The 13,461-nt window shown below is 46.4% G+C and overlaps 1 protein-coding gene across 1 annotated transcript; it reads right to left on the bottom strand.

Moving 5' to 3' along the window:
- Nucleotides 1–4,126: 4,126 nt before the first annotated feature.
- LOC108934052 (zinc-binding protein A33-like) lies at nucleotides 4,127–8,713 on the bottom strand. The gene is made up of 6 exons (XM_029250224.1): nucleotides 8,330–8,713; nucleotides 7,311–7,406; nucleotides 6,578–6,808; nucleotides 6,247–6,269; nucleotides 6,048–6,166; nucleotides 4,127–4,757 (listed from the first exon to the last, which is right to left on the bottom strand). Exons 1-6 carry the CDS (start codon nucleotides 8,711–8,713, stop codon nucleotides 4,219–4,221), a joined length of 1,392 nt encoding a protein of 463 aa, XP_029106057.1. The 3' UTR covers nucleotides 4,127–4,218.
- Between the last annotated feature and the right edge of the window lie 4,748 nt (nucleotides 8,714–13,461).

Raw genomic sequence — 13,461 nt, forward strand, 5'->3', positions numbered from 1 at the left:
AGCAGGTACAGGCCAAACCCGCTGCATCACTGTGACCCCCTGTTTCACACCCATTTTTGCGTTTTGTTTTCCGAATCTTTTAACACTTTTGTGCGAACTGCGAAATTTATGTATGCAACAAAAATATGTAATAAATAATATACGTCATAAATACTTTTAAATGTCTCTGGGTGTGAAAGGTTGAAATACAGGACACACTGCATTTGTATGGCTTTAATACAGAACACAACTCTTATCCCTTAATTATAGAACGATTCCGTATTAAACAAGACGGTTGGCAACGCTAGTCTGGTTTCATAACTCATATCCAGCTTAATCAGAAGAGCTGTATTTACTTAAATGTAAAAAATACTTTTAATAACTGTTCTTCCTCAGCCTGTTCTGCTGCCCCCTTGTGGCAGAGAGGAGTCACTGCCCCTCCTGCACTCTGTAGTGTTCTGAACAGGGCTACAGGTGCAAGTGGAGCAGGAGGAGTTCGGGTGCAGCAGAGGGGAGGGAAGAAAACCTGGACAGATCTGGACAGCTGGAGGTCTTCATGTACCAGGTGACATCAGCAGGGAAGAGGTTGGAGAAGACACAGAGAACAAACATGAGACCTACTGAGGTTCTCAGAACCAAACCCCAGCATGAGGAACACTTGGTCCAGGTGAGAGGACTGAGCCTCACGCAATATCGAAGGTCTATTAATATAAATTTCAGGTGTCACATCTCCAACCTTCAGGCAAGCAGGTCACCACAAGAGGGTGCAAAGAGCCAGAGCACACCTGTCACATGTGTCACGACTCCATGTGCAATATTCAAAATAATATTCTAAATTGGCCTACATCATAAACATTCTGAAAATACAAACACATAAATGTACCACCTGTTAAACATTTAAATACACACACACACACACACACACATTTTCAGAACCGCTTGTCCCTTACGGGGTCACGGGGAACCGGAGCCTACCCGGCAACACAGGGCGTAAGGCCGGAGGGGGAAGGGGACACACCCAGGACAGGACGCCAGTCTGCCGCAAGGCACCCCAAGCAGGACTTGAACCCCAGACCCACCGAAGAGCAGGACTGCGGTCCAACCCACTGCGCCACCGCACCCCCACATTTAAATACAGTTTAAGTTATTGTTTGATAAATATGGAAAATTTTAATAGTGGAGGGGGGGTGCGGTGGCGCGGTGGCGAGGGGGATGAATGGAAGACGGCCTTCTCCACTTCCCTAGGTCACTATGAGTACAGGGTCATGCCTTTTGGCCTAGTTAATGCCCCCTCAGTTTTCCAGGCCTTTCTGAACCATGTGTTGGGCTATTTCCTTCATCATTGCGTCATCGTCTACCTGGACGATATACTGATCTACTCAAGGACCCGAGAGCAGCATATCCAACAGGTCCGGGCGGTCCTCAGGCAGCTCCTACAACATCAATTGTATGTCAAGGCAGAGAAGTGTGAATTCCACCAACGCCAAATCTCCTTCCTGGGCTACATCCTGAGCCAGGAGGGAGTCTCCATGGACCCCAGCAAGGTGGGTGCAGTGACCTCCTGGCCTCGACCCACCACGGTAAGGGCGCTCCAGCGCTTCCTTGGGTTCGCCAATTTCTATCGTCGATTCATACGTAATTTTAGCACAGTAGCCACACCCCTTACCGCGTTAACGGCAAGCAAGGACCGAAGACTCCCTTGGGGGGCGGAGGCGGAGAAGGCTTTCCAGGAGCTAAATACACGGTTCACCTCCGCCGCAGTGCTGAAACAGCCGGACCCTTCCTTGCCGTTTGTGGTGGAGGTCGACGCCTCCTCGGTAGGGGTGGGTGCAGTCCTGTCACAGCGGCAAGGGGACCCTCCAAAGTTGTACCCTGTGCCTTCTTGACCTCTGCCGAACGGAATTACGACATTGGGAACCGGGAACTCCTTGCTATCAAGCTCGCGCTTGAGGAGTGGCGTCACTGGCTAGAGGGTGCGGTCCATCCCTTTGTGGTACTCACAGACCACCGAAATCTAGAGTACCTGGAGACCGCAAAACGGTTGAACTCCCGCCAGGCCCGATGGGCCCTGTTCTTCACCCGTTTCTGCTTTACTGTTTCCTATCGACCAGGTTCCAAGAATGGGAAGGCGGATGCCTTATCACTGGTTCATGACCCAGGACCACTGCCCCCCAACCCAGAGGAGATCCTACCCCAGGGATGCGTGGTGGGTCCGGTCCACTGGCAACTCCTCCGGACATCCAAGAAGCCCAGGACAGCGAGCCAGAACCACCCGGGAGGCCAACTGACCGTGTGTATGTCCCCAGTTCCTTCCGTGCAGCGGTGCTGAAATGGGCCCATGAGGCTCCGGAGGCCGGGCATCCCGGGATCCAACGTACCTTCTCCCTGGTCCAAGGACGGTTCTGGTGGCCTTCACTGTCCGATGACGTCAGGGACTTCGTCCAGACCTGTGCCACCTGCGCTCAGACCAGGACCCGAAAAGGCAGCGGGTCTCCTACAACCCTTGCCTATGCCGACCCGACCCTGGACCCATGTGGCGCTGGATTTCCTAGTGGACCTACCGGTCTCAGAGGGTAAGACCGTGATCCTCTCCGTCACAGATCATTTCTCCAAGGCTTGCAGACTGGTGCCTCTTCCAAAGCTGCCTACCGCTCTCGAGGTATCGGAGATTCTATTCGAGCAAGTATTTAAACTCTACGGACTCCCCGAAGACATTGTTTCCTATCGAGGGCCCCAGTTCACCTCTCGGGTATGGAAGGCCTTTTGGGGCCGGCTCGGAGTAACGGTCAGCCTTACATCGGGATACCACCCGCAAGCCAACGGCCATGTAGAACGCTTACAACAGGATGTTTCAAGGTTTCTCCGAGCCTACTGCTCCCAAAAACCCCACCACTGGGCTCGCTACCTGGCCTGGGCAGAGTATGCCCACAACTCCGCGCCTCATACATCCACAGGTATGTCGCCCTTCCAGTGTGTGTTAGGCTACCAACCTGTCCTGTTTCCTAGCGAGACCTCTCCGAGTCCTGTTCAGGCCGTGGAAACATGGCACAATGAGAGCACCCGCGTTTGGAGGATGGTCCGGGCCCACCTGCTCCGCAGTGCGGAATGCCGCAAACGTCAGGCGGACTGGCACCGGCGTACCCTTTCGTTCTTGCCTGGGCAAAGAGTTTGGCTCTCCACCCGAGACCTTCACCTGAAGACCCCCTCCAAGAAACTCGGGTCCCGCTACATCGGTCCCTTCAAGGTAGTGCGTCGTGTCACGCCAGTTACCTACCGCCTTCAATTGCCTCCTGACCTCCGAGTGCACCCAACGTTCCATGTTTCCCTCCTGAAACCGGTAGGGGTGTCCTTGCGTCAGCCACCAGAGGAAACCACACCACCGTCTACAGTACCCCTCGCAGGGGACGATGTCTATACGGTCCGAGCCCTGCTGAACTCCCGCCGACGGAGAGGTCGGCTGCAATATCTGGTGGATTGGGAGGGGTACGGTCCAGAGGAGCGTTCCTGGGTAGCTGCTTCGGACATCCTGGACCCCGACCTGGTGGCCGCTTTCCACAGGGACCATCCCGAGTGCCCGGCTCCGCGCCCCCGGGGGCGTCCTCCTTCTCGGCCCAGGGCGTCTGGGGCCGCCCGTGGAGGGGGGGTACTGTCACATTCCCCGCATCCGGCACATCGGCAACACCTGCCGTTCCCTGATGGGAACGACAATAAAGAGGGAAGCCGAGGAAGCCCGGACGTGGAACCTTGTTTTGCCTCCTCGTTTCCCTGCGAACCGTGTTACCGAGAGATCCATTCCGACTTCGACCCTTTGCCTGTTTCGTCCCGACCACGTTCTTTGCCTAGCCCTTTATACTACGTTTGCTGATCGCCCGACCCTCGCCTGCCCCTTGACACTGATTATGGATTCTGATTCGGCTTCCGTGCACGTCGATCCGAGAACTCTGCACTTGAATCCGTCCGCGCTACGCGCAACCGTGACACTGGCTTAATACTGGATGAAATGGACATCATGGGTCTCTCCATGTAGACAGACATACTTGCAGACCCTTGATGGATAAAACAGGTAAAGAAATTCAAACATCTAATATTGACAGTTTTTATTATATTGCATTGCATCACTATAATTCAGTTAATTTCTGTTCTGTGCACATTTACATTTCTCACAAGTGCAAATTATTGTGTAGAAACAAAATGAAACTTTACAGTGACATTTCAGCTCAGAAGTTTGAACAACATTCGTTACATTTTATTCACTGTTACAGACACCTTCACTGGACAGATCTTCAGAGCTTCAGAATTTCGACAAGGAGAGAAATATGGAAACAGTTTCTCAGTGAAAGTGTCTTTGAAAGTGTAGATGTGTGACATGTCAGTGGGGTTGAAGAAGGACACCTCCCCACTGCCATAGTCCAGATGAACCTGGATCTTCTGGGGTTTCTTCTCCAGTGTGAGATCAGTAACTCCAGCTGCTCTATATTTATTGCCATTCCTCAGCGCAACAACCCAGAATCCATTCTTAGGGCTGCATGTAATCCCCCACTTCCTGTTGATGGACTCTTTCATCACTCCTAGATCCCAGTCAGTTTTGTTTCCCACCTCCACCTCCCAGCTGTGTTTTCCTGAAGTAAACCCCTCAGAGCCCAATACACACACACAGGGGTAAAACCTCTCTGTGTTGTCAGGAAGCTGCTGTTTGACTCCAGTGTGTCTTACACAGGTCAGATCATCAAACACAGAGAGGTAGGGGTGAGCAGTGTTGGGGTCCAGAGTCACAGGAGCTGTGGGATAAACAGAGAATATAAAACATGAAAACCTGACACTGACACACTTAGTTTTTCACCAAAAATTTGGCATTTGTTCTGAAGAATCCCATAATTTAAACAAAGAAAACTTCATCAACTCCACAGTGCATAGCCTTATTTTATTTGTGATGCAAAACTCATTTTGAATTAAAACAGGTAATTTTGAGTAAGTATTTGTAGCTTGAATTAAGTATTTTTTGCTAGTACCAAAGTATTTTTAACTTGAATTAAAATATCACATGGAACAAAATATTACAGCATCTTTTGTTATCCAGTAAAACGTGTGTTTTGTGAAGGATCACAGTACTTTTTCAAGGTTCTTCTTATTAAACTTGATGCCAAAACTTTTGAGAGCTTTTATCAGGGGTATGAATGGCAGGACACCAAAACGACCCCAATAATAAACCTCGTAGTATCGACAAAGTGGTGATATCCCACTTGGACACTGCAGCTCTATCCTGTCTGGCCATCCAGCAACTGCCATCAAACCTCTACAGATGATACAGAACGCTGCTGGACGAGGTGTGCTTGACCTGCCAAAGCGTTCCCATGTATCTCCTCTACTCGTCTCTCTGCACTGACTTCCTATAGCTGCCCGGATCAAATGCAAGACACTGGTTATGGCCGATAAAAACATCAATGGAACTGCTCGCAAGACCTCATCCCTCTCTACACTCTAACCAGGCTGCTATGCATCTCCGCCTCTGTCTGCTTGGTGGTTCCACATACAAAAAGCATAAAAATAAAAGCACAAAAGTTTTTGGTTCTGGCTCCGATGTGGTGGAACAACCTCCCTCTCCCACTCAGAACTGCTGAATTTCTGTCTACATTTCGAAGGGTCTAAAGACTCAATTTTTTAGATTCACTTCTCTTGTGATCTTTAAAGTGCATAAAAAACATGATAAAGTTTATGTTCAATAATTTTTTGATTATAACTGTAGAATGACGGATAAACCCTTATGCAGCTACTCGTGTGATGTACATTGGTTCATATGGTGGAAAGCAACAAATTAACTGTGCTTTAGAATCACATGTCTGCATGTAAATCTCTCCTTCTGTTGATGTTAAAGCACACATTGTACTTTCTATGAGATGGATGTCGCTTTGGAGATAAGCATCTACTAAATGTAGAAATGTAAATCTAAAACAGGAAAAACATAGTAAATCAACAGTGACATATTGAGTAAGGATCCCAATACTGGTGCTGCTTTTCAAAAACAACCATTTAGTATATAAAAGGGCTTCTACTGGGTGCCCAGCACTCACTGTATGTGACAATGGGCAGCATCTTCTCCCAGACTCTGAAGCTCAGAGAACCCAGGTGTTTGGCCACATCTATCAGCGCCCCTGAAAGCATCTCTGGATCCTGCACTTCACACAGGGCTCTGCAAGGACAAGTAGGACTGAATGATGATGTGCAGTTTAAAGAGAATTAAATAAAAATTTGAAAATGATAAGTAAAGACCTTTGTTTTGTGGTGTTGAAGATCTGGAAAAGAGAGAAATATAAATAAGTCAGTGTGTTCACTCAAAGGAGGGGTGTGGTGATGCGGTGGTGCAGTGGGTTGGACTGGGTCCTGCTCTTTGGTGGGTCAAGGATTCGAGTCCTGCTTGGGGTGCCTTGTGAAGGAGTGGTGTCCCCTCCCCCTCCCCTCCAACTCCCCCTCCAGCCTTATGCCCTGTGTTTCCAGGTTAGGCTCTGACTCCCCGCTACCCCATATGAAACAAGCAGTTTCAGATGGTGTACGTGTACTCAATCAGTGTTAAAGAAGAAATAGTTATAAACCATCATCCTACCATCAGGAATTTGTTGTCGTCATTGTTCAGATCTTCCTCAATGTCTCTGATTCTGTCTGACAGGATGGAGATGTGTTTGGAGATGTTTTCTATCTTCTCCTTCATCCTCTGACTTTTCTGCTCCTCTTCCTCCCTCAGTGCGGCCAATCTGGCCTCCTCGTCATCTCGCAGGAACTGGTGGAGCTTCTCAAACTCCTCCTTTATCAGTTTCTCTGTGTGTTGAGCCTGATTCTGAAAGTTACAGTCACATTTAACACAAACTGTACAGTTCAGTATCACTCCTAACTCTTCAGTCCTCCTCAAATGGACATTAAATAGTTGGTTCCAGTTCTGTGTGACATCTAATCATCACCAGTTCTCCCCATGTCTGTGTGGATCCATTCAAAAGAGAAGCTCCTCTGATACACCCCCCTGCCAAACACACTGCTTTCTTTACACACTACACACGACACACCGTGTAGGCGATCTACTGCTCATGTGAGGATCTTCATCTCTTACTGGTGTCTCCTGGTAACCTAAAGTGCTTCATGAGTTTGTAGGAGAAGTCAATACAGCTGTCAGTTCAGGTAGGTCATCATCATGACAATGATACCAGTTAGTGTCTCTCATAGAAAGAACAACACAAACAACACAACAGAACATGTCGTTTCCAAGCTGTGGGATCAGTGTGCTGATGGGAAAGACCTCTTCACTCATTGACTCATTTAAAGACTTTAATAAATCATCCATTTACCTTTATGTGTTTCATTGTTTCCTCATACAGTTTTTTAGCTTCACTGAATTTTTTCAGTTTTTCTTCTATTGGTTTCAATTCAGTCTTGAGTTGTTCCTGGAATTAAATATACAGATTGACACTTGAGAGAGCAATTAATATGTCATTGTTGTTTCATGTTGTTCCAGTTATTTTTTTTATGCTTAATAAAAACATTTTAAATTTTCACCCTTTGAGTTCCGACTCTTTAATGACCATTATTTCCACTATAAATTACCGCTATAGGTGTACAGTATAGTGTTTTACACATGGAATTCAAGTGTCTTTTAAATTTTTATAAATTAGAAAAGTTAACATATTTACACACTACTGCTTCACACTTGTCATGCCCTCGTCCACCCGTCCCCCAGCGACACCTGCTGCCGATCAAGAGGGCCCAGCATAAAAGAGCACCCCAGAAGCTCGTCAGTGCAGAACCTCTCAAAGAGAAACCACAATGCTACATTCCTGTTTGTTTCCTGATTCCCTGCATTCTTGCATTCTCCCGGTTTAAAATCTTTTTGCCTTGCCTTGCTGATGACGATTCTTGGTATTCTCCTTTGGACAACGTATGTTCATCGACTGACCCTCGTCTGTTCCCTGACCATTCTTTCGCCTGACCGCCAATAAAGCACTACGAGCACCACACTTGAATCCGTCCTTCTATCCTGTCCGCCGTCATGACAACACTGTTTTTCCTCTCTCTGAAGTGAATCATCCACGTGTATAATAAACTGATTTGTTATGATTATTAAATATTCTGAGTTTTGTCAATAGTATTTTCATTGTCTTTCCAATTATATAGTACTTCAGACACTATATATTATAGACTATACCCACTACAGACACATTTGTATTGTGAATAATTCAAGTTACTCTGGTACAGGCCGATCTCCTCAGGTACAAGAATGGACACATCTCTCATGTTCCCAGGTTTCAGATCAAAAGATTTCAAAAGAAAATATTTCAGCATTTTACTATTGAAATATGGAGTAAAATACCTTCATATCTGCTGCAGCCTCTTGTACTGGACAGAGCTGATGGTTTTTGTGTTTTCTTGACGTCTGACACACCAAGCAAATGGGCTCCTGGTCTTTAACACAGAAGAGAAGAAGCTTCTCTCCATGGACACTGCAGCGAGCTTCACTCTTTTTCTTCAGGTACATTTCCACAACATTCTTTAAAACCAGACTTGGTGGAGGATCTCCAGTAGAGGACCTTCTCCGACACAACGGACACTCTCTGGAGCTCCTGTGTTCCCAGTACTGCTGCACACAGGATCTACAGAAGCTGTGGCTGCACCTCAGGACAACAGGATCCTTGAAGATCTCACAGCACACAGAGCAAATGAGCTCCTCATCTAGAGACAAACCTCCAGTCGCCATTTTATAGACTCTGCTTCTTCACGTCTTTCCAGTTCTGAATTTTTTATGTCAAAGTTTCACTCTCGTTCTGCAGCAGGTCAAACACGTTTTGCAGTTCAACCAGAATTAACCTCTTCATGTGAACTGTGAACCACTGAAGTTCAAGTCCCCAGATCCAGTTGTTCTATACTTTGAAAACTACTAATCATCTCAACACAGAAAGATTCAACTGAATAGAAGACTGAAGTAATTTAAATTCCTTCCACTGAATACTTAGCGCTAACATAATCATCTAATAATAAATCATCTAATTTTTTTTTATACAAGTTTAATTTCAGCACCTGAAGCCTTGAGAATGCCATGTTTCGTTCCGGAAGGAAGTCATCGGACCCAGGTGTAGAACAATGGTATTTATTAGGAGAATCCAGAAGACGTAGCCACAAGCCAGGCAATGGTCACCGATGTGCGTACGTGGTCAAATGGACAAGCCGAAAGTTGTAAGCCGTTAAACTAGCAAGAGGTCGGTGATATACAGGAGTCGTGGGAATACAGGAGAGGGACAGGAGGACAGGGAAGGTAAGAAGGCCGAGTAACATAGAGTAGCAAGTCTTAAGGCTGAACGAGGTTCCACGTTCATCCCTGCTCTGCTCATGCCTTTTATGCTTCTGCACCGTGCACTGCCTCAGGTGTTCCTTGCTGCGTCGATGATGTTGTCGTGACAGAGAAACATCAACTCATTGTTTACTATACCAATTATTTTAGTAAAATCTTGTCTTAATCATGACAAATAAGAAGAGCACAGTTAAATCTCTTCACAGCCTCTGCTGATCTTTATCCTTTTAACTTCTTCTGCCTCATGTGACCTCATGTCCCCATTTATATCACATGTCATGAAGCACCTGGACACATCATCAGCGATGTAACCTGTGGTCACTCTGTGTTTTGGGTCCTTCAACATCACACATCCTCCCCCAGGAGACCCCACCAGGACTGATCGAACCCCAGGTTGTGCTTCTGTCATTAACGGGTCAGTGTCACTGACAGGGGTGTGATGATATAGTTTCCATTTTCAGTCTTCTGAAACAAGTTTTAATTTTTTTATGTAACTTGACGGTAAAGTAACACAGTTTGTTACACTGCAATGTAGTGAAGTCATTCCAGAGGTTGTGCCCAAAATCACCCCAGTTGCTTCTCGGAAACAGCAGAACACTGCACCTCCACACTAGACAAGTGGTTATTGATGAGGATTCATGAAGGTGTTCAGTATTTTTTAATGAATTATAGCTTTGTCAGAGGATATTTACAAAATCTGACCTGTTAATAAATGGACACACAGCGCTCTGTGAAAGTATTGAACCCTAAAGGGATGGTCATTATCCTTGCATAAAATACACACACACACACACACATTTTCAGAACCGCTTGTCCCTTACGGGGTCACGGGGAACCGGAGCCTACCCGGCAACACAGGGCGTAAGGCCGGAGGGGGAAGGGGACACACCCAGGACGGGACGCCAGTCCGTCGCAAGGCACCCCAAGTGGGACTCGAACCCCAGACCCACCGGACAGCAGGACTGCGGTCTAACCCACTGCGCCACCGCACCCCCCTTTGCATAAAATATTAAAATGAATTTATGAAATCTAAACCATAAATCTTAAACTTTCAAAATGAACAAATGATTCTATATACATGGACATTTATTCATTTAGCAGACGATTTTCTCCAAAGTCGCATACATCTCAGAGAAAAAAGTACATCAACACAAGAGATTTAGATACAGACACATGATTCTAGAGTGCAGACACATCGTCAGATTTCAGCATATGAACCAGAAGACATCATGCAAATAACAGCACAAAGTTTTACCTAAATCGTTATTTGAGAGTGTTTATTACACATTTTTATGGTCTTAATAGACAAGTGGAGCATTTTACAGGAAACACCTTGCACAAGTACAGTACCCCTAGAGAGGAGACTTGAACCTGTGATGTGGGAATATAACAGTAACTGTATTGTTTCATTCCAGCGTATGAACCAGAATACATCACGCAAGGAGCTCCACAAAGCTTTACCCAACGTATTATTTGAGTAAAACTGCACTACTGGGTCCCTGTAGACACATGAAGCTTATACGGAAACAACAGATCTGCTGGGCTTCAGGGAAATACTGAAACTGCTTTGTTTTTACTATATCGTCATCGTAATATGAACTGTGCTTTATTCTGAATGATACATTAGGAAATAACTACTGAACTGTGTTTGGGTATTTAATCCATTGTTTCCACAAATAATGCCTTCCTAATGGAAACTGCAATGTCTCAAACAATGTCTGAAACTCATAAATGTATTAGAGGAAATAAATTAATGTGCTTGTGTTTTCAGTGTTCATGGAGTCGGTCAGTACATGTAAAATATTCATTCACTCACTAGCGGTAACTATTCAAAATATTAGAATATTTATAATGGCAAAAGATTAGCTCTAAAACACACACACACACACACACACACACACACATACATTTTCAGAACCGCTTGTCCCATACGGGGTCACGGGGAACCGGAGCCTACCCGGTGACACACAGGGCGTAAGGCCGGAGGGGGAGGGGACATACCCAGGACGGAACGCCAGTCCATCGCAAGGCACCCCAAGCGGGACTCGAACCCCAGACCCACCGGAAAGCAGGACTGTGGTCCAACCCACTGCGCCACTGCACCCCCTCAGCTCTAAAACATATTTTATCAAACGTAATGGGAAAATGATGCTGATATTCCTCTCCATCTACTGACTGCAGTACAGCAACACAGAGAGGTGTCTGCAGCGGTGCTCTGTTGTCTATGACCATAAAGCAGTTCTCTGAATAATAAATTTAGTGTGCAGAACTCAGAGGTCGTCATGATAGAAAATGTATAATAAACACTAGAGCCCAGGATTACATGTGATGATGAAGTTTTTTAACAGTAATCCTGTCGGTGACCTTTAATAATGGTATTGCTGAAATTTATTTCCCTCATTGTTCTTATGTTAATTGTTAGTGACACTGTTGAAATGTGTTTTTTTGGGTTTTGTCAAACTCAAGTCTGATAGTCCATCGTGTCTGGTTGGTACACACACACACACACACACACACACACACACACATTTTCAGAACCGCTTGTCCCTTACGGGGTCACGGGGAACCAGAGCCTACCCGGCAACACAGGGCGTAAGGCCGGAGGGGGAAGGGGACACACCCAGGACGGGACGCCAGTCCGCCGCAAGGCACCCCAAGCGGGACTCGAACCCCAAACCCACCAGAGAGCAGGACTGTGGTCCAACCCACTGCGCCACCGCACCCCCTGGTTGGTACATTTACATTTACATTTATATTTACTCATTCAGCAAGTGCTTTTCTCCAAAGTGGCAAACATCTCAGAGAACAACACAAGGAGTGCAGTACATCAACGGAAGGAGAGATTTGGATGCAGACACATGATTCTAGAGTACAATCATTTTGTCAGATTCCACCATATGAACTAGTGTTCATCACATGAGTAGCTGAGCAAAGGCTTTTGATTATTAAAAGTGATTAAATGTGACAAATAGGTACACGTTTATCGAGCACTTATGAGATCAGGGGAGAAGTTGAGTCCGGAAGAGGGCGGTTTTGAGACCCTTCTTAAATGTACAGAGTGATTCAGCAGTTCTGAGTGAAAGGGGAGCTCATTCCACCACACTGGGGCAAGAACCAAAAACCCGTCTGCTTTTCATTGTGGACCTTTCGTTCGTGGGATGACTAAGGTGGCCGAGCTGTAGGAGCGTAGCAGTCCACCTGGATTCCAAAGAGAAAAAATATGCAAAAGCCATAAAAAACATTTGCATTCATAGTCTGAGGAGCTGTGTGACACGCTGTAGTCTCTGCCTTCCTCACACCTGCGGTGCATTCTGGTCCTCCTTGTGCCTGGTAGTCTGTGTCTCTCGTCTTGAGATGTTTAACAGGCACTCTGTATAGAAGTGTGTTCATTTCTAAGTTAACAAGAGGGTGGGTTCTGCGACACACTGACTGCTGCGGCTTACTGTGTGTACTTTGGTGTTTTCCGCAAGGTGCGTATGGTGCTGTGTGCTTGCATTCCAGGTGTACAAAGGACTAATTTCTGGGCTGTTCCATGTTGTCTTGTCTCTGTCCCCCTCCAACTGCTTCTGTCACATGTCGAGGAGGGACATCTGGACCATAGGTATGAGCAGCATAAGGGAGGTCCTTGCTGGATCGCCGCTCTACTCATTAACAAGATGGTCTTTGTAGTTCACCTCTTACGGACTTCTGTCACATCAGAGTTTGTCTGGTGCACATTGTCATTTTAGACCCGTGGGGGTGGGGCTCCTTTTTTACTTCACTTTGGCTCTGTGTGCATTGACCAAAGCCTGTGTGGTTGAATTCTGTGTCTGAAGGAGGTCTCGTATGATGAGTTAGAGCTCTGTCTAGGTGAGTGGGCTGAGGCTGGTGCTCCAAGCGAAATGGGTGGGACAACTGCTGTACATTAGAAATGGGGGGGGGGCAAGTTAGGTCGAGATCTCGGTACAGGGAGAAGGAGAAACTTCGATCGGGGATGACTTTATTCGTACTCATTTACCAATCGCTAATAAAACAATCATTAAGTGTCTTGTGTTGGTGTTGCCCTGACTCGCATTTAATCGCAATAAGAAGCCATGCTGTATGGTACGCCACCTGGGGGTGATGACCTGTGCTTCCTCTCTGCTCAGATTGGTCCAGTTCACAGTGAGTGTGTTTTT

Source organism: Scleropages formosus, chromosome 3 (genome assembly GCF_900964775.1).
Source record: "Scleropages formosus chromosome 3, fSclFor1.1, whole genome shotgun sequence".
Lineage (NCBI taxonomy): Eukaryota > Metazoa > Chordata > Actinopteri > Osteoglossiformes > Osteoglossidae > Scleropages > Scleropages formosus.

Coding starts and splice junctions, on each gene's coding strand:
- LOC108934052 (XM_029250224.1), bottom strand. CDS start 8,713: ATGGCGACTGGAGGTTTGTCTCTAGATGAGGAGCTCATTTGCTCTGTG. Junction 6,809..7,310: donor AAACAATGAAACACATAAAG/GTAAATGGATGA, acceptor TGTAACTTTCAG/AATCAGGCTCAACACACAGA. Junction 6,270..6,577: donor ACGACAACAAATTCCTGATG/GTAGGATGATGG, acceptor TCTCTTTTCCAG/ATCTTCAACACCACAAAACA.